General features: G+C 39.5%; 1 protein-coding gene across 3 annotated transcripts in view; it reads left to right on the forward strand.

The window, feature by feature from the left end:
* The window catches only part of JARID2 (jumonji and AT-rich interaction domain containing 2), a 307495-nt gene that overhangs the window by 161537 nt on the left and 124183 nt on the right, over positions 1-21775 (forward strand). For all 3 annotated transcript variants that reach the window (XM_073331951.2, XM_073331952.2, XM_073331950.2), the window contains exon 3: positions 10491-10632. In XM_073331951.2, coding sequence (XP_073188052.1) covers positions 10491-10632 — 142 coding nt within the window. The remainder of the gene's footprint in view (positions 1-10490; positions 10633-21775) is intronic.

Genomic DNA, 21775 nt, shown 5'->3' on the forward strand with positions numbered 1-21775 from the left:
TCTGCCACTACTAAGAAATGCCCCCCCATAACCGTTATGCATTTGGGTTTCATCTGTAGCATAAGGGTTTTGATGTGTTCAGGTATTTTCTTCTCAAGGCTATAAAATATTCATCCCTAGTGGTTAGGCATTGTGTACCCTATTTTTTTACCTGCTCATTCATTTGCTTGCTTCCTCCAGTCGTTAGACTCCTGCTTACTTTGTAGTGTGTCTTCTACTGACTTCCCAAGTCCCTTTTCACTGCCACTTATGGAGAAGCATTTAGTTACTTTGTCCCTACTTTGTCCCCATGGAATAGCAGTTGTCCAGAGATACATTTTATTTATAGGCTCTACTATTCCACATGGCACCTAAAAACAGCCACGATGTCTTAGATTTTGCTGATCTGTTTTAGTTCCTCCATCAGGGGATGGATATTTGAGAATCAGATGTGTTCTGCTGGTGGCTACCAGTCCTTAATGGTAACTTATTCTGTTACATCAGTAGTTTTCAACCTTTTTTTCTTTTGCAGACCCCTAACATTTTTTTGAATAGAGGTACGGGTCCCTTTGGAAATCTTACACATAGTCTGCGGACCCCTAGGGGTTTGTGGACCACAGGTGGAAAACCACTGTGTTACAATGTTAAGCTAGTTCAGGTGAGGCTAAAAGCAACTTTTAAGGAACCAGTGTGTAAAATAACTGACTAAACCCCGAGACTGCTAGTAAATGATAACCAGTTGGCAAGTATGAGTTATAGATTAAATGGAACTGTAAAAGTAACCTGCAAAGGGGAAAATTTGTCCTTATTTGTGCTGCTTCATGATGTATAAAGAAGGTCTGAAATACTTTTTTACTTTAGATGTATTGGGATATCAGGTCCTCTCTGCCAGCTTATGTCTGCTTCCTGTTCTGTAAATTGGAAGTTCTCTCAGCCCTTGACTTTAAGGATTTGGGGTGCTGAATCAATAACACATACCTTTTCCCTGAAACGTTGGTTAGGAATTTGAGTTAAAATGTTGAAGAAATATTAAACACTATGGGTAAAAATGCCTTTCCCTCTCAGTGGTCTTACTCGCCTGTTACGTGTGATGCCATCCTACTAGTCCTCCAGTCATCCACAAAATTGTCCAGCAAAATCAGGCTAAAGAGGAGCTGGTGTTTCTAATTTAAAAAACAAGCAGAATTTATTTTTCAAAAAAGAAAAAAACCTCATTCAGGCCTCTGAGTATTTTTGTTTCTTTATCAGATGTTAAAACCACTTATTTTTCTGTTGCATATATACCTTAACTGCAAGGGATAAAACCTATGTGTCTACTGTGACCTGGCTTTTTGTATGCGTTCATGTGCGCATGAATAGTTATGAATAAAATATGCATTTAACGCAATTGCCAGTTTGTTTGTTTGTTATAAATAGGAGATGTAGCAAGAGTGTCTTCATTGGAGGACAGATGTTCTTGGGCGTAGCTACAAATCAAAAAGACATTTGTTGATTCTGGGCAACGTAATACCATTCTGTCCAGCCAGAAGACCAACATGAGATACAAACCAGTTAGGTATTTTCAGACTTGGAGATTCAAAGTTCCTTGCCCTTCCTCCCACCACCAAAGCGGGGGGTAGACATTTGTAATGAGTAGCTGCTACCTTTCCTTTAGAGGCCTCACTGTTCTCTGAAGCTTACTGGCTGGTGTAGGCCTCGGCCCAAAAGAGAGATGGGGTACTCGCCATTCCAGGATGAAATGTGGGTGTAGGCTAATCACAACTACTAAGATGTATTTCAACATTGGCAATAAGAAGTATTGGGCGCATTTCCCCACCAATATATATATATTAAAAAAAATCAGTGTTTTAATCATTTATGATACTGTAAAAATGCGTTGTGGTTCCACGTGGCCTGTGAGCCTGTTAAAGGTTTATGAAGGTTTGAAGGGTATATCTGCACTTCAATTAGACACCCGTGGCTAGTCTGTGCCAGCTGACTCAGGCTCATGGGGTTGGGCTGTGGTGCTGTTTCACTGCAGAGTAGACTTCTGGGCTCAGGTTGAAGCTTGGCTGTAGGACCCTGTGAGATGATGGGCTGGAATCAGAGCTCTGGGATTCTATCACCTCACAGGGTCCTACAGCCAGGCTCCTACAGCCAGGCTCCAACCTGAGCCCAGAAGTCAGCTGGTGCGAGCCAGCCACAGGCGTCTAATTGCAGCGTAGACATACCCTAAATGGCCTGGTACCTGCTTGTCACAAAAGCTGCCCCCATCCTGATTCCGTGTGGCCACAGTTGCAGTCAGTGGAGGCACTGTAGTTGGAGCTTCCTGCATCTAAAAGAGAGGGAACAGCTGGCAGGGTTTTCAGTGGAGGCACTGTAGTTGGAGCTTCCTGCATCTAAAAGAGAGGGAACAGCTGGCAGGGTTTTCTCTGTGAGTTCCTATTAGCTTTGGGTCTTGCACCCCTCTATCCTACTTGATTCACAAGAGCCCAAGATTACTCTAGATCTTCCAGACTTGCTGCAGGGCTCTTTTCTTTGCCCCTACCTGTGAGGAAATGGGAAGGTTCTGTTGTGAGATCCTAAATATCTTGATCATGTTTTTTTGCTGCTGCCTTATTGCCAGCTGTTGTAGGTTTGTTGATTAAAGGTTGGAAGAAGTTATAGGAGTGGTCTATTTTATGATTATGTGCCTAAGAATTGTTGAGGAGTGCCTATGCCAAGGGATAGGTGCCCCTTTTAATAGGTTTGTGTATAAATCTAATGAAATAAAACTATGGATTTAGGGAAGAGAGTTTCTGGATGCCGAACTACAGCTATTGGGGTGGTAGAATGTGTTTTTCTTCAAATGTTGTTCTGTTCTCTCACCCCTACCCCACAGCCAGACTCCCGCCGCTCCCCCTTTCACCCAGTAAGGCTCAGGCCTACCATGCATACTAGGAGGCTGGAATATTTTTCCTTACCTTTGGTTGCAGAGGTCCATGAATTACTGATACTAATACTTCTCAGATGCCGATCAATTTAACGCCCAAAACATTCTAAACAAATGTTTAATCTTGATGTTGAAACAAAGAAATTATTTAATTTCACTTACTCCAACCCACCTATTGGCACCCTCTATGTTCATGTACAAAATGTAACACATAATATATACATCCTATATAATGAAATCACAAGAATGTCTTTGTTGGGTTGCTCAGTCCTATAACAGTCTTGGCTGGGGGTAAACAGCTTCCCTCAACCTGCTTTATTAACCTAATTGTCTTTGGTGAGCTCTTCTTTTGACAGGCTGACAAAAACATCTAATGCTGTAATGTCATTCATGCTTGGCTTCCATAGTAATGATGTATATCTACATATAAAAGCACTGTTCTTTTCATTTATGAAAACTGTAAAGGTTATTTGCTAACAGTTTTTTGGCATAACAATACTACTGCATGCATATGCATATCATATGCATATGCGTACCATAATCAACTTAATGTCCAGTGGCTTGTCATCTGAAAAGTCTGGGTACCATTTGGTACTCTTATGGTGGCAACACGGAGCCTGGGGGTGGCATAGATGTTGACTTTAAATAAAAACCTTCAGAATGAGGCATAATTGCAGGATACTGTTGTAGCTTTCGATTATCACCGGAGGCTAGGAGAGCATTTTGTTCACTGTGAAGTCGATGATAAATACACTAGACACAAGGACAGGATTTTATCCCAGAGAAAAATGTGTTTTTTAAAATGGTTATTTCTTTGAAAGCATAGTTTTTCGGTCTCTAAGACAATCATGGGCCTTCTTTTTTTAAGCTTGTTTGTTTAATACATAATGTGATACCTTGTCATGGTGTCACAAGGCAACTGATGGCATTTGCTTAATAAAACTAAATTATCATTTGTTCATAGGTATGCAACAGCTAAATACAGTAGCTCTCTGTACAATACACTTATTAGTGAAGACTATAATAAATATTTTAGAGAGATTGGAATATTTTCACTTGGCATTAAAGGGTTCATGATTTTTTAACCTGCCTACCAGATCTATGGTAATAAATGGTCACATGCACATAAGGGCTATTTGTTTTTGATAGCTGTGGGCCTTTAGAGTAAGGGAGAATGAGATCCTTATTCTGATCACATTTCAATTACATCTGTTTGTCTTACACTAATGGAAAAGAGAAGAGATCTGTTCAATAAAGATAATTTACAGCAAGTAAACTTGTGGGTGAAACTAGCTCATAATAAACTGATAAGTGAAGTGTGTCTCAGGCTGAAAAAACAAAGCCAAATAATTTAGACTCCAAAATTTTTTGACTGGTCTTTAATTTTTTTTTGAGGGAAATATCAACTTAATGTAAATATAGAGTCTATTATATAAAATATGTATTTTTAATCCTCAGTAGTTTACTAATAGGTTATAGTTTCATAATAACTGTTTCTCCAAATTGTATATCTGGGACTCATTTTTGGCCTCATACAGTGCAATTCACATGTGAGTCAGTTTTAGTTGTATGTACCTACAGTAATCTGAGGTCAGAAATGGGCCCCTTGGGGTACACTTAAGAGTTTAACTTGAGTATATTCTATGTTCAGGTGGACGTAGTTATGTGATAACAGTAATTTGTTTATTGACTTGAATATTCACATTTGTAGCATTACTGTCATACTAAGCTTTTTATATGCAGTTTTCCTGTAAGTGATAATGAAAAGAGAATGAAGTAAATTTGACTCTTCTTCTTTCCAGGTGACTTACGGTACACTTCTCAAACCGCACAGCTAAAATCCTGGACAGCTATTGTATCCGGCAGATCAATAGGGCCCTGAGCTGTGCCTTCAAAATCTGTTGTGTATTTACAATTACAATACTATTATATGACTGTGGAATAATGTACTGTGGTGAGAAAGTTTCATTGTATCTAAACTCTCCCCTCCCCCAATACTTGTAACTCTGATATTTAATTTAAAAAAAAAAAATCCTACGCTGGAGACAAGGCCTCACTACCAGCCTCGGTTATTTTCAGTTTGTATTGTTCAGTTATGAATGCACAAAAAGGGCTTAAAATGTCTTTACAAGAGAGAGTATGTGTGCTTGTGTGAGCAAGAAATATGAGGATACTATTTTATAATTTTTCATATTCTAGAGCCGAGCTAGACAGCAGGACTGTAATCTCCTCTTCCAGAGTGTTAACTGTTCACCCCATATTGAAGATTATGAATATAATTGTGGCAAAATTTCCCCATGTCACAATTGTCTAGGTCAATTTATGCTCTTAATATATTTGGCATGCATTCTATGTTGTTGACTGTTGTTAATGCTATATCACAATCGCTCTTGTCAGCTGCTTGTGACCGCAGGCACTGGGCTGGAAACACACATGCATCTATTTCAGCCTTCCAAGCTTTCTCGTGCAATGAAGTGAAGTGTGCAGAAATCTTTACTATGTCACTGTCCTGTTGTGTGAGAGAATGGGAAACTTTACTTCCAGATGCCTTATTTGAAGTAGGATGAGAGAAGCATGTAGAGTGTTTTGGAAACATTATAAAAATCCCTTCTCAAAAGCACTTTTTGGGCTAGCATTCTGCCACTACGAACTATTTGGATGTGTCCATGCCTGCTTCAGTGCCCAGTCACTTTAGTGATGAAAAATATGTGAAAGATTATAATCTTAAATGCATTTTAAAAACAAAATCCAAATTCTTCCGATACTTTTCCCCATTTCACATTGGTTTGTCACTGAACTGATTTCACCCCTACTCCTCAACCCTTCTGATCTGAAATGCTTATTTGTGGTCTCTATATAAATGAGGCCTTGTCTATTACTAGAAAAGCACAATGGTTTAACTAGATTGATTTTTAAAACGAATCCAGTTAAAATGTTGCGAATCCCTCTTGTAGACTCACTTAAGCTGCTTTAACCCTTGCTTATACTGAGCACTAAGAAAGGGTCTGGCGGTCACTGTAGACAGCTTGATGAAGACCTCCACTCAATGTGGCATTGCAAAATAATTGTGGCAGGCTCGAACATCAAGACCAGCCACATTCAAAAGAATGGATAGATGTGCCAAGTCCCTCCTGAGGACTTTGAGGATTTCTAATCACATCCTGTGCTAGCATCACTCATGATAGATATGCTTGAGGGGCAACTGATTGCTTAAACTTTCATGCAGGTTGCATCTGACACTGCTGCATGCTCCCTGGCCATGTCTGTGGTGATGCGAAGCTCCTCCAGGCTCCAGTCATTGGGGTTACTGAGGGATATTCAAACAGTTATGGAGGATCTTCCCTTCAAGCTCTGTGACCTCTTCAACTCTAAGACCAATGAGGCCCTCGGTTTGTTAAAAGACTCTCTGGCTATCATGGGCTTTTTGGACTTGTACACTTCAGCCCCAAGGGAAAAGCAAGCCAGGCTTCATAGCTGCTTCAGATAGTGCCCTCTGCCCTCAGTACTGTAAGCCATAGGGGAACTGGAACCAGAGAGGAATTTGAGCTGGTGATCCTCCTGCCACTTCCTCAGCTGCTATGCACTCCGGATCTTCCTCTTAGCAGCAGATTTAACACCACTGAGAGTCTGGCAAAACCTATAGAGGGTCTATGCCCATTCTCCCTCACCCCCTTTTTTTTGGCAACTCTTTTTTTGGTCTTTTTTTAAGAGGCCTGGGTGGGAATCAACAAGAACCAATGCATCTTACTTTGTCAGCAAACGGTATTGCATACAGCTTTAGGTCCTTTCTAAACCCCCCGCCCCCCGCCCCCCATCCCCCTTTCCCCATCGCTCCTCAGGAACTCTTCTGACATGATACTGTTGAAATAGGAGCCCCTTTTGTAACTCGGAGCAGTGGAAAAAGTGCCCTTGGAGTTCAGGGGCAAGGGGTTCTACTCTCATAATTTTCTAATCTTGAAGAAGAAAGGGTATAGGTACCTTCAGGGCTTCAACAAGTTCATCTGTCATTTCAAATTCAGGATCATGAGTCAGGTCTCTGTAATCCCCTCAACTCTGGTTTGTGGCACTCAACCTTGAAGAGGCCTATTTCCACCTGTTTGTATGCTCAGCATACCTGAAATACCTCAGATTCCTGGTAGGAGAGACTCACTACCAAGACAGGGTCCTGCCCTTTGGTCTTTAAGTGTGTGGCTGTTGTGGTAGCATAAGTGGGATGGCAAGGCATCCAGGTCTACCTGTACCTTGACAGTTGGCTCATCCTGAGGGAAATAATCATAGCAAGTGACTAGCTCCATTCACATAATTCACAAGGCTCTTTGCTATTCTGGGCCTCAGATAAACAGAAAAATCCACCTTTGCTCCAACTCACAGCATAAATTTAATAGAGGATGGATTAAGTTTGAGGTCAGTGAAAACTTATCTCCCACAAAAAAAGATTCCAGACTATAGTGGACCTTGTCAATCAGCCACCTGCAGGCTCGTCCAAAGACCTTGAGTGTGCCTCGTGTAGGCTTGGCTCTGAGATTGCAAGAACAGAAATTAGAAGAGGAGAAAAAAGTGCATCCTTTTTGTGTAAACTGATACAGAAATCACCAAGAGGCAATAAACTCCACAATACCACCGTTAAAGCAATTTTTCGAACAGAACTGTATTTGAGTGTTTTCCTTCTGCACTTTGCAAGCATTATCTTTTCCTGACAGTTGTGGACCGTGCCACAGTCCTCTATGCCTTTTGTCACTTTCAGACCGGATCACTGTATATTTAAGGAGATGCAGAATGTGATGGTCAGTTTACTTAGCAGTTTTATACTTCAGCTATAGCTGCTCTGGCTTTGATTCATTTCCGGTTTTAATTCAAGGTGTTTTGTTTACATTCACGAACATTTTTTTTTTTTTTTTTTTTAATGATAAAGAACATTGTATAAATGGGGTTTGTTGGAATAATAGGAGAACTAATTTTTTTTTTTCTAGTAGGGAAACACATAGTCACCTTCCAAATACAATAATGGTTTGGCAGGGTGGGAGGATGAATGGAAAGCACCTTCCAAATGCAAGTGAGTTGACAGCCCAGGAGGTGATTTTCTTGACTCCAACACTTCAGGTTGCTGGTATTGACATACGGCATCTCTCCAGAATAAATATTACTTTTGGAAAAACTAGCTGAATTCTTTCGTAATGGTTAACTTACTGAAAATAGGGCCCCAAATGATATGTTTAGTTTAGACTTCTCTGGAGTTTACAGACTGTAAATTTTATCATTCGCATTTTAAAAGTTAAAATGCAAAGCAAAAACTGAAACTGAGTTAAAGCCACACTTCTGTGCTGAATGTCGCCAGTGAGGATATTGTGCATGTAAATAACATCTAATTAAGGTTTTAAAATACTTTCTCCTCCATGTGACATCCTCTTGAATCTTCCTGAAGGGAGCCCAAAATGCATCATTTTTTGACATCACAAATGCTATAGAAGTTTCATGCCAGAAATCTCATTGCAACTCATTTGTTGATGTCCTTCAGTTTGAGACCTTCAGTGACTCAGGAAACATTTAAGGGGATTTATTAACAAAAGGGAAGTGAAAACTTAAACACAGTTGTTTAACTTATTTCTGTGTTGTGTCTGCCATGCAGACTAGTTAGTGAGGGTATTAAACACATCTTAAGCTTAACTCCATTAAATTTTTTCTGGTACTCTGTTTTTTTTTTCTTTTTTTAATCTTACTTTATTTTTCCCTACAGTGAAATTCAGGCTTCTGTTTTTATAAGGGATGTTAAAAAGTAGTGTTTAAAAATAACACACACACCTACCTACCTGCAGCTCTCCAACTGTAGCCACCATGTATTTGCTTTTGACTCCAAGTCAAGAGAAATGTAGTGCAATCTAAAAACGTAATGACTAAGTACAGACTTTGAAGACAAGGCAGGTGGTGGTATAAGGGAGCCCTTGAATTAGGTTGTTTTGAAAGGGCCAGCTAGAGCTGCTAGAGTGGAGTCAAAAGAAAAGGAGTACTTGTGGCACCTTAGAGACTAAAGTCCCAAAATGTTTGAGAATGTAATAAGAGATGATGTGTCGTACCAGCTCACAGTGTCAATGGGAGCACTGAATAAATGGGCAGAAGAGAACAGAGGGCCTTTTCCCATCTCAGTACCTGTTGGTATACAGCAGGCTGCGTGGGGATGAAAGTTCCTTTCTGATAGTCTATTTACTTTCAGAAGCTGCTTTGCAGATGTGCATAGTTGAACACTAGGGAGTGTGATCACTGTATTGATAGTGCTGCACAATGCTTTCCCGGCAATGGCAGTGTCAAATGGACTATGATCATACAATGTTTGTGATTGGTTTTGAACTGTTGTTACTAGGTAACCATTAGTGCTGCTACACGGTATGCAGATTGCTGCTGCTTGGCATGCCTTGGAGGGAGACAAACAGAGATTCAAGCAGGAGGCTAAAATGAAATTGGGGAAAGGGTGGTTAGAGAGACTGAGGGAAGAGAGTGCTACTAGCAGTTGCCTGGTGGAGACAAATCTCTGACACAAAACTACTCATGCCATCTGCAGGAGTATTTCGTTGGCTTGGAAAAAGCGGTGGTATTCTCACAGTCAAAACTGGAATTTCTGCAGTGATCAATTCTTAAAGCCTTACCTAAATATTGAAAAAATAGCTGTCGCTAGTTTAATAACCCAAAGCATGAATGGTTGTAGTGTGCTGCTGTGCTACTGGTGCTTCTCGGCCTCACGTCTTAGGTCAAATCATGTTGTCCTTATGTGAGTAAGATGATCAAAATTTGGTTATTAGTCTACATATGTAGGGCTAAATGCCCTTTTCCACCTATGTTGCTCTGCTGCCTAGGGTGCTCCTCAAGTGGAGATAGGAAGTCACAGAGGAGGAAGGTGGTTGTGGTATATTCACTCCTATTTTGTGTAGCTTTGTCTCATCACCCGCAGCCACTGTAGCTGAGTGGGACTTGGCTAGGCAAATAGGAGAGTCAAGGGAAACAGACCTTATGTTATCACACCTTTGGGACTTACAATGGTTAACGCATCATAAATTGCAATGGTTGGAAGCAGCAGAATGAAGAGGAGAAATAGAAATTGTCCACATAATTTATTTTTATATTGATGCAGAGCTTTATGCAAATGACCCCTATTAATGCCAGATACAGTAACTTGTATAAATTCTGTAACACAGAGATGAAATTATGCTGATAAAATTATGCCATTTTTAAGAGATGGGAAAAGATTTTGTGTGACCCCCCCAAGCACTTTTCTTGACCCTTTGTACGCTGATTTGTAATGGACGTTTGCAGTTCTCCACTAAGCTAAATATCTGCAGATTCATCAGTTTCTAACTGGAATACCTGTTCTGTTCATTCCTTCTGGGGCATATAGCACTGTCCACTGTTGGAAGACAGGATACTGGGCTAGATGGACCTTTAATCTGACCCAGTAGTGCCGTTCTTATTACCAGGGATGCTCATTTTTGCAAGGAAAGAGTTTTGGAGCCTTGTATTTGCTCTTCGTATCCTGTGTGAACTTTCTCCTGGCCTGTTCAGTATTATTAATGCATATTTTGAACATTCTGTACTGTTTGTCTCACCCTTACAGGACTTCTCACTAATGGCCCATCGAAGGGATTAGGACCAGGATCAGAACAGTCAGAGAACGAGAAGGACGATGCATCGCAAGTGTCCTCAACTAGCAATGATGTTAGTTCTTCAGATTTTGAAGAAGGACCGTCAAGGAAAAGGTTAGTGGCGTTCACAGTTGCCAACTTTCACACAGTAAGTAAGCACCCTGATTTTCACAAGAAGCCAAAAATCAAGCTAATCCCATTTCAAAACAAGGCCAAAACAATCCAATCCCTAAGAACCCCAACACTCTGACTAGATCCCCCCGGCATGCAGTCTGGGACTGTGGTGGGCTCAGTATGCACCCCTGACTTTCTTTCTTTCTTCCCTCCCCAACCCCCGCCCGCCCTGCCAGGAGCGGATCTCCCCCCCCCCCCCAAAAAAAAAGCTACAAGCCAAAAACTAACCAAAAAGCAACTCACAAGCCAATTAAGCCAAAACCAAGCCCAATTTCTGCGTTTTTTTCAAGATGTTTGGCATGTCTGGTGGTGGTTAAGAACTCAAATAATTTTTTAAGAGTAGCATTGAACGTATGCCAAAATCTCACATACCATAAACAGATTTTCGGGTGTAGAGTGTTTCATACAGCTATAGGGATAAGTTTGCATTTTGGGTTCATTGTCCTGCATCCTTTACAAAGTGGGTGTTCTGTAGTTTAGCAGCGGAAAACATGGCAATGTCGCTGTCATTTTACTGCAGTTGTGTGATTGTTAAATGAAATCTTTACTCGGTATTTTTGGGTCTATCAATGTAAATGTCTGTGTATTAGTTTACTGGATCCAGATAATGTAATTTCAACAAACAAGATACATTTGTGTCATTAAATTAGAATTACCTTTAGATTTGCTTTGAAAGTTAAAATGGTTACATGTTAAAGAGGTTTAAAATAAATGAGGCCTCAGAATACTAGCTGTATAGTGAGCCTCACTATAAAGATGTAGGTTATTGTCTGTAAATATTACTCTGGGCTAATGCTCTGGCAATCTGGCTCCTATTCCTTAGAAATCAGTTATGAAGTCTCTGTTGAACTCTCATTATGCTACAATCTTGGCCAATTCCTAAACGTGTAAAATGTAGGTTAAAATTGCAGGGTTCAAGCCAATTTTTTGTAGAAAATATGCTGAAAGTGCAGGCAGAGGTCAGGGTTTTTTCCCCCTCTTGTATAAAGAAATAAATAAAATTGTCTGACTGAAAAATGTCTTATAAATAAGGTTTTGGCAAAATTTGACTTCTATTTTTTGTAATTTCAATGGATAATACCAATTTTTATTTTTAAACGTTTTTTATCGGTTTTATTTTTCTCAGTTGTGTGTAATTATGGGTTTTAAGCATTTTATTTTTATTGATTTGAATTTTCACCGTTTTGGGAAACAAAAGGGGATCGGGTTAGGGCAACACTGACTGCGTGTTCCCAGCGCTGTCAAGGGGCGCAAGTCACCTGGGTGCAAGATGAGTGGGTGGGTCGCTGTGGTCCTGGTCTGGCAAAGCAGAGACTCCCAGCTAGGGCCACAAGGAGCAGGATGATCCCTGAATGCAGGTGAGGTCGTCCCTCTGCTGAATGGCTCCTGCCCAGGGATGGCTCCCAGCCATTGAGTGAGAGAGCAGGACTGTAACAGCAGGCTGCAGAGAGCTCCCTGGGTGACAGTGGGGCTGTTGACCCTGGATCCCTGCAGCCAGTAGGTGCAGGGGAGGCTGCACTTGATGACTGTCGTTGATAGATATTTTTTTTTCATATTTCTGCATGTCAAGTGAAATCAACATTTACTGAGGGCTAACTGTTTAAATGTATAAGCCTTCTTATAAATCCCCTGCTCCCCCTGCAAAAAAACCACACCAGAATAAACCCCCCCCCCCAAAGCAAAATGGATTTAAAAATAAATATCTACTTAAAACACAAAACAGACTTTTCACATTTCTGTTTCCTAGGTAACCTCAAAATTAGTTTGGGAATTTCTGGGGAAGTCCGAGAAAGGGGGTAAAGAGAATGGTCCCCCCCCAAAATTAAATGAGCAAAGTTTGCCTTTGGATATGCATGCGTGCTCCTGTATATGTCTCAGGACAAAATCTGCATTTAGTATTTTGTATAGATAGAAATGTTGCAAGGGCAAGTTGCACCATAGAAGTGTGGAAGGTAACCTGCAAAGGAGAAACGAATTAGCTATGTTCCCTTTTCCCTTTTTTATGTGAGGTATAAAGAAGGCTTGAAAGTCTTTCTGCTTAGAAATTTAAGTATTGTTTATCATATTTTTCCTGGGAGACTCGGCATGTGATTCAGGAACTAGTGGAATTGTGACATCACAAGGACTGAGGAAGTAAAACTGGACGGGGGGTGGTAATGGGGTTTTTAGAAATAGCATTCAAAACTTTTTTTTTTAAATACCTATTTAATTCAAACACTAGATATATATATAACTGGGAGGAGGCCTTTGTTAATGGTGCAACACCACTGCTGTTAAGGGATGTGAAAGTCCCCACTCCAATTTTTTGGGCCTCCAAGGAACAAAAATAAGTAACTTGATACTTTTGAGATTTAAAAAAAAAAAAAAAAAGCCAAGCTGAAAAATCCCTAATTTTTGGGCTTTTGTGGAAGTGGGAGAAACATTTCAGTTTTACTTCACTTATCATAGAGAAGCACGAGAACAAAAAAAAACAAACCTCCACCACCAATCCTTTTTGCCTGTGGAATTCCCCTTTATATAGAACCTTCCTGTTTTATGTATTTCTCACACTTTTTTTTTTTTTGTCTACTTTCCGACTCCCTCTCTGTGCGTTTGTCTGCCTTCTGATTTTGCCCTTCTGTTCTGTGCTGCTTTTTCTCTGTATTCTCCCTTCCCCCAACTACCACATTCTTTGCCCTCTTTTCTATTTCTCTATCCCCTTTTCTCCATTTAATATTTTATATTATATCTGGTACCATTTTGTTCCTCTGCTTCTGAGCTGATGACATTTAGGAAATTATACCCCCCAGTGGCCAAACTTCTCAGTGTTCCTTTTCAGCTTTGAACAAGACTGATGGCCTGTTGCCAGCTGAGATATGCATTTAAACGATGAACATGCCAAAGTCAGACTATCCACAATTTTCTCACTCCCATAATAACAATGTGCATTGTTCTTGGTCTTTGAGAAATGCCACACATTATGACGAGCAGCATACACAATGGAACAAATTTAAATGTTTGCATAGATAGAGAAGTATACACCCTTGGGACCTGTGCTATTTAATAAAGTAGGCTTAGTGTCTGGTAGCACTGTTTTGAACTATGTATATATGGAAATCACTATTTATCGTGTGTGTGTGTGTTGCAAGGGGAAGGAGGTTTTGGGAAACTTGAACCCATCTTCTATACAGTGAAAGATAACTTGTATAGCCTGTTCTCTTGTCTTATTTAATGATATATAGAGAAGAGGAATTTGGATGGCTATTCAAAATAAATACGGACAGATATAAGATTTCGTGGTTATGTAGTTTAGTAAGCGAAAAAGTCTAACTGAATTTCAATTCAAATTTATCTGTTAAAGCATTCTTCTTTTCCCATCACACCCCAATCCGAATGCTTTTACAACTCTTTATTGTTTATTTTGCATTTCTTACTGAAGTTGAAATAGTCTTTGTTACCTGAACCTGCACTGGGCTTGTTGATAGTTCAGGCTATATTTGGCAATGCTTTGTATTCCAGCCAGTGTTTATACATAAGGTATACATGGGAGAGTAACTGTTTAGAAAATGGAGCACTGCTTCACTTGGCTAACCTCAGGCTTTTGGCCAAATTTTTCTGAGGACTTCTTCAGAAATGTCAGGCCTGGGCTGTGCTGAAACTGCAGTCATGAAAGCATGACATGAAATGGAATAGAAGAGTGCAGTTGGTCCTTTTAATTTAGGCTACCAAGACGACAGTTGTAGAGATGCACTACTGTTTGGATTTGATTGATGATCGTAGGGGTAATTGAAATGAAGGTTTGGAAGTAATTTTTGGATTTCTTCTAGTCAGTCCCCTGGCTGATGCAGGACCGAGTTCATCTCTGACAGGTGTTTGTCTCACTTGTTCTTAAAAATCTTTAATGATGAGAATTCCACAACCTCCTTTGGAAGTCTATTCCAATACTTAACAATTCTGATAGAACATTTTCCCTAATATCTAAACTAAATTTCCTTTGCTGGGGATTACTTCTTGTCCTACCTTCAGTGGACATGTAGAACAATTGATCACTGTCCTTTTCATAACAGCCTTTAACATATTTGAGGACTGTTATCGAGTCCCTCCTCAGTCATCTTTTCTTGAGACTAATCAGGCCCAGTTTTTTAAACTTGCCTAATAGGTCAGGTTTTCTAAACCTTTTATCTTTTTTTTTTTTTTTTTATAAATCTGCTCTCCTGTGGACTCTCCAATTTGTCTATATTTTTCCTTAAGTGTGGCACCCAGAATTGGACACAGTACTCCGGCTGAGGCCTCACCAGTGCTGAGTAGAATGGTACAGTTATTAGCCTTTTCACAACTGCATCACTCGGAACGTCCAAGACTCTGAGTTACCTTGTTATGAGGGAGTCTTTCTTGTGGAGCTGGGTGTCAGTGTCTACACCACTGGCCTTTCAACTACTTAAGCATTCTCCTCAGAACTCTGCTGGTCCTGCTTTGCTTTGCAGGTTTACATGAGGTGCATCCCAATCCCTGATCCCTCCTAAAGAGTGTTTCCCTGTAGTGTCCAGGCCCTGTCAGTGTGTGCACTCAGAAATGATCAGGGAAGCTGTCTCCCAAACAGACAGTGTACATGCGACTGGAAGGTTACAACTCAGGTTTCCAGCTTTGCTTAATCTGACAGCACTGAGATGTATTCATAATATTACAAGAATGTTGTAAGCTCATTAACAAAGGTAGAGATTTAAGAGCGAATGAGTAAAGATAATGGAAACAGAAATGGTTACAAATAAAACAAAAGTATAACACACTCTCCAGAGACTAAAACTTAACAGGTTACAATCCTGGTCTAAAGCAGCCTGATCTCACCCAAACCTTTTCTTGCGGTGTTTCAAATTAAATTGGTTGAGATCCCTGTTTTCATTGGCAAAACTGCACTGCCTGGTTACCCCTTCAACTACAAGATAAAAAAGGAGTTCTGGTACCTTGTTCTTATACCCCAAAGTCCATTCTTTTTGTCTCCAGAGTCAGGATGCTTTTCCCTGTTGAGTTCAGATCCCTCTGTCAACCTGTTTTTCCTGTTGTTGTTTTTACAAATGGGACTTACTTTGTGTTGGTTTTACAATGTTTAATATGCATGGGAGACAAGGCAGATAGGTGATTTCCCCATCCCCTTTGTCTGGCAAAACCTGCTTGTCTACCTTGCCAGGGACACAGATTCTAAATGTATTTTCAGTACATACATACAACTTCTTAAACATCACCCATACACACATCCCACAGTGATTGGGTGCATCAACTTCCACTAGAGGTAAGCTTCCACTAGACACCTTATACAACCCTTTGTGCATAAATTATTGAAAGCAGTGTTTTAAGTGTAGTGAGTTTGTCAGGCTGGATATGAGTTGGTGTAACAACAGTGAACCCTTTGTCATTTGGCATGGAGGGTTTTTTAGGATTACAATCACATTGTTGAGTGATATTTAATTTGTGATCCACTGTAACCCCCAGATCCTTTTCAGCAGTACTATCATCTAGCCATTTATTCCCCATTTTGTAGTTGTGCATTTGATTTTTCCTTCCCAAGTATAGTAATTTGCACTTGTCTTTATTTAATTTCATCTTGTTGATTTCAGACCAGTTCTCCAATTCGTCAGGGTTATTTTGAATTCTAATCCTGTCCTCTAAAGTACTTGCAACCCCTCCCGGTTTGGTGTCATCAGCAAATTTATAAGCATACTCTCTCCTCTACCCAAGTCATTAATAAAAATACTGAATAGTACCTGACTCAGGACAGACCCCTGCAGGATCCCTCTAGATGCACCCTCCCATTTCCACAGCAAATCATTGATAACTACTCTCAGTATGTTTTGTCCAACCAGTTGTGCACCCACATTATAGTAATTTAATCTAGTCCGTATCTTTCTAGTTTGCTTATGAGAATGTCACGTGGGATTGTGTGAAAACATTTGCTAAAATGAAGATAAATCACTTCTACAACTTCTTCCCTATCCACTAAGCCAGTAACACTGTCAAAGAAATTATGTTGGTTTGACATGATTTGTTCTTGACAAAATCACGCTGGCTAGTATTTATCACCTTGTTGTCCTCTAGGTGTTTACAAACTGGTTGGATAATAATTTGTTCCAGTATCTGTCCATGTCATCAAGTTAGGATTGGGGTCCTCTTTGTTCCCCCTTTTAAAGGTAGGTACCATATTTGCCATTTTCCATTCCTCTGAGACCTTAACTGTTCTCTGAGTTCTTGAAGATAATTGCTAATGGTTACAAGATTGGTTCAGCTAGTTCCTTACGTATCATACGGTGAATTTCATCAGGCCCTGCCGACTTAAATACATCTAACTTGTCTAAATATTCTTTAACCTGTTCTTTCCCTATTTTGGCTTGTTTTCCTTCCCCGTTGTTGTTAATATTGTTTTAAGCATCTGGTCACCGTTAACTTTTTTAGTGAAGACTGAAGCAAAATTGGCATTAAATACATCAGCCTTCTTGATGTCATCCTTTTTTAGCTCTTCTACCCAGCTAAGTAATGGACATACATTTTCCTTCACCTTTCTCTTGTTCCTAATATTTTTCTAAAACCTCTTTTTATTGTCTTCTGTGTCCTTTGCTAGGTATAACTCACTTTGTACCTTAGCTTTTGTAATTTCACCCTTACATGCATGTGCTAGTCTTTTGCACTCATCCTTAGCAATTTGTCCACATTTCCACTTTTTGTAGGATTTCTTTTTATTTGTTTGGGGTTATTAAAGATCTCCTAATGGAACCATATTGATCAATATCTTCATAAATGATGTGGAGGATGGTGTGGATTGCACTCTCAGCAAATTTGCGGATGATACTAAACTGGGAGGAGTGGTAGATACGCTGGAGGGGAGGGATAGGATACAGAAGGACCTAGACAAATTGGAGGATTGGGCCAAAAGAAATCTGATGAGGTTCAATAAGGATAAGTGCGGGGTCCTGTACTTAGGACGGAAGAACCCAATGCACAGCTACAGACTAGGGACCGAATGGCTAGGCAGCAGTTCTGCGGAAAAGGACCTAGGGGTGACAGTGGACGAGAAGCTGGATATGAGTCAGCAGTGTGCCCTTGTTGCCAAGAAGGCCAATGGCATTTTGGGATGTATAAGTAGGGGCATAGCGAGCAGATCGAGGGACGTGATCGTTCCCCTCTATTCGACATTGGTGAGGCCTCATCTGGAGTACTGTGTCCAGTTTTGGGCCCCACACTTCAAGAAGGATGTGGATAAATTGGAGAGAGTCCAGCGAAGGGCAACAAAAATGATTAGGGGACTGGAACACATGAGTTATGAGGAGAGGCTGAGGGAGCTGGGATTGTTTAGCCTGCAGAAGAGAAGAATGAGGGGGGATTTGATAGCTGCTTTCAACTACCTGAAAGGGGGTTCCAAAGAGGATGGCTCTAGACTGTTCTCAATGGTAGCAGATGAGAGAACGAGGAGTAATGGTCTCAAGTTGCAGTGGGGGAGGTTTAGATTGGATATTAGGAAAAACTTTTTCACTAAGAGGGTGGTGAAACACTGGAATGCGTTACCTAGGGAGGTGGTAGAATCTCCTTCCTTAGAGGTTTTTAAGGTCAGGCTTGACAAAGCCCTGGCTGGGATGATTTAACTGGGAATTGGTCCTGCTTCGAGCAGGGGGTTGGACTAGATGACCTTCAGGGGTCCCTTCCAACCCTGATATTCTATGATTCTATGATCTCTTACTATTTTTTCCTTCGCGTTGGGATGGTAGGCTGTTGTGCCATAAATATTGTTTTTGAGAAACTACTAGCTCTCATGGACTCCTTTTCTCAGATTTTCTACCTATGGAACCTAAGCTGTTAGTTTTCAAAGTTTGTCTCCTTTTTTTGAAGTCCATTGTTCTTATTCTTCTGCTCTCACTCCTTCCTTTCCTTAGAATCATGAAGCCTAACATTTCATGATGACTTTCATTTAAAAATTTTACGTGTGTGTATGTATGTGAGTATGAGTGTGTGTATACACACACACACTCACACTCCATATTTTTCATATGGCAGAGAGAAACTCCATGTGTATGTGTGTGAGCTCTGCTTTTCATTTTCCAGTTGTAAGTGGGCATGAGCATTTCCCAGATGATGTTGTTACACTGTGTTCATATAGTGGAAATTGTTTCTGCTAAAATTTATTTTGGAAAGATTAGGAAATGGATTTTTCCTGCAACGATGAATAGGAGAGAAGGCCAATCACATTGCTGCTAAGAAATGAAAATGAAAACAGAAATCCTGCTTGAAAGAGCTACTGAGTCGAACTTACCCTACGACAAAATGAAAGAGGGACATCATGAAGGCTATCATCTAAAACAGTAAAATGACTCCAACTGAGCATTTTTTAGGACTTATCTACACAGTAAAGTTTCACAAGTTATATTAGGGTAACACTGCTCTCTGCGCAGTCCCTCCCTGCTCCCCATGTGGACACTGATTCTTGCATAAGGGAGACTCTCTTCCTCCCCCGCACCCAACCCCAGCTTATTTTAAACACTTTTCCAAGCAACATAAACAAAAAAGCCACATTGGGGGTGGGAGTGGAGGTCGAGTTTACCAGTATAACTATCTCGATTTAAACTTGATTGATTTTCCTCAACAATAGTAGCCCAACTACCCTTTGAAGTTGCTGCCTCAGTAAGGTAGCTAACACCTTGGCTGCAGATTGGTTGGAGAGTTTTCTACAAAACCAAGTTAACAGGGAAGCAGAGAAAATTGTCTTTATAATAAACCAGCAGTGCGCTCCCTTCCCCCCCCCCACATGTGTCTTCTGTAGTAAAAATAGCAAAACTTGTGGAAAAGCACTAAAAATGCACAACTTCTAATTTTTTTAAGATACAATTTTTCAATGTCCCAGCTTGATGGTGGTAGGAAGGGAAGGAAATATTTGTAATACGGGATTTATTCTTTAAATCAGATTTCTTTTTTCAATTGACTTTTTAATTTACATTACATATGGTGTATCTTTTAAAAATCTATTTAAAATTAAATTTCAAATGTTAAGGCCTAAAATTATTTTAATTGCATAAAATAATTTAAAATAAATACAAAAATTATATTAAACAGTACGTTTGCTGCCAAGTTCAAACCACTGAATTGGTGGAAGTCACTGGCTAGGGACCTGAAACTAGAGATTGTTAAAGTAATAAACCAGTTTTTGACAGTAGTAGCCTTTTCTGCCATTTCAGGGAGAATATTTTCTTCATTTCACTTTATTCAACTTATTCACTTCAGTGACTAGTTCACTCAAAGTTAATAAATGAATTGTGAGTTGAAAAAGCAGGAAAGCCTTTTTTCCCCTCTTCCAATCTTTGAATAAAAACTAGATATGAGAGGATCAGATCTATTAGTTCTAAAATCTTGACAAACATGATAACCAGAAACAATCAGTTCAATACACTAATTACAGATAACACTGCCCTTATTTAGTAATTCAATTAGTTATAATGCAAAAATTCCCCACCTATGTATCTAGCACATTTAAGGTAGGTTTAGTTAATTAAAAAATTTAAAATGCTGTTTTTGTGTATTTTTATTGAATTTTAGTTCCAGTCTATATAGCGCTTAACTCGTATCACAAGTAAAAAAATTAATAATCATCTAGTAAATAAGAAATGCATCTTTCACCATTTTCTCATAAAAATGTAAAAACTAAAAATCTGGATAAATGTAAGTTAAGCTGTATAATTTCTTAAATAAATGTCTATTGATGTAGTGTATCCTCCTGATTAGTGAAAAGAAGCACCACATTTAGTATATGGGCTACATTTAGTTGCAAAACAACATGTTTTAGTGGTTACCAGCGGATGAGAATCAACCTTTCTTTAGGAAAATAACTAAAAAGTACAAATGCTAAACACAATTAAGATGGATTATTTAAATCAAGGTTTCCTTCTTGCTGATTTAAATAATGTTTTAAAACCAATTATTTAAATCAACTTGATTTTAAATCAGTTCACCTTGGTAAAGCTTTACTCATAAGGTTTCTGGATCAGTCCAACCACTGGAAATCTAATTTATAGAAGAATAAGAACATGGGACCATGCTTTCAAAATATGGTCACTTTTGCATGTGGTGATCACTTCAGTTTACTTGAGAAAGTTTGTGTGTTTGTTTATTAAATTTGCTAAATTTCCACATGTAAACTTCATCATTTTTGTCTCAAAATGCAGACGAGCAACTGAATTGTGTGTGCCAAGAGAGGCTGGGTTGAGGCCGTTTTGAAAAACTTGGCCCATATTGTATTGTATTTTATTTTAAAGTAATCTCTAAGTACTTAGAAATCTTTATGATCTTCATTATTATGACATCTGGCTTAACTTGCATAGTTTTTGTTGGTCTTGCCAGCAAATATATGTTTGGTTTCTTGTGTATGTTATTAAAGGGACCACTTGCATGAGGATATTTCAGTTTACTTCTAGTAATAGCAGTGTTACTTTCCAAATGTATATGAATAAATAGGTGCCAAAATTTTTCTACCATTTTGGAAGCAAAAATATGGCCATGAAGTATTGCTTTTGTTCTTGTATTTGCTAGGATTTTTGTTAAATGTTTTAAAATGCTGTGTTAAAAACACCAAATCTGTTGTTTACTGGGTTGCATTCCAGTACCCATGTGAGCAGAAGCAATCTTAGCCTGTTTCAGACCATCTCCACCAATAAAATGAAACCCTGGCAAATGACTAAAAGACAGTAAATTTTTGAGACCATCCATCTGTTGTGGTGGACAGTGCTTGCAGATTGAAGACCTAGAAGTCCTAAAAAAGCTACTCATTAAAGGATAATCACTGCTTTTTTTATCACCAAAGGAGAAGAAAATAACTTGCATCAGGTTTTGAATGCTCGTACATGGATGAGTGTCTAATTTCAGGCAATGCTGTGATCCTCAGTTGAGGAGGTTAACAGTATTGTTCAAAGTAGTGTGAGCCATCATGCTGGATGTCTTCAAATTGTTTAAAGATAGCTTTAGGAATTTGTCTGCTGTCAGTGAACAGCAGTGCACAGCGATGACTGTACACTTTCTAGGAACAGTAGCTCTACTTCATTCAGAAAGGCTGCATGCAGAGCAAGTTTGGTATAAA

This window comes from Lepidochelys kempii, chromosome 2, assembly GCF_965140285.1.
Source record: "Lepidochelys kempii isolate rLepKem1 chromosome 2, rLepKem1.hap1, whole genome shotgun sequence".
In the NCBI taxonomy this organism is placed as follows: Eukaryota; Metazoa; Chordata; order Testudines; family Cheloniidae; genus Lepidochelys; species Lepidochelys kempii.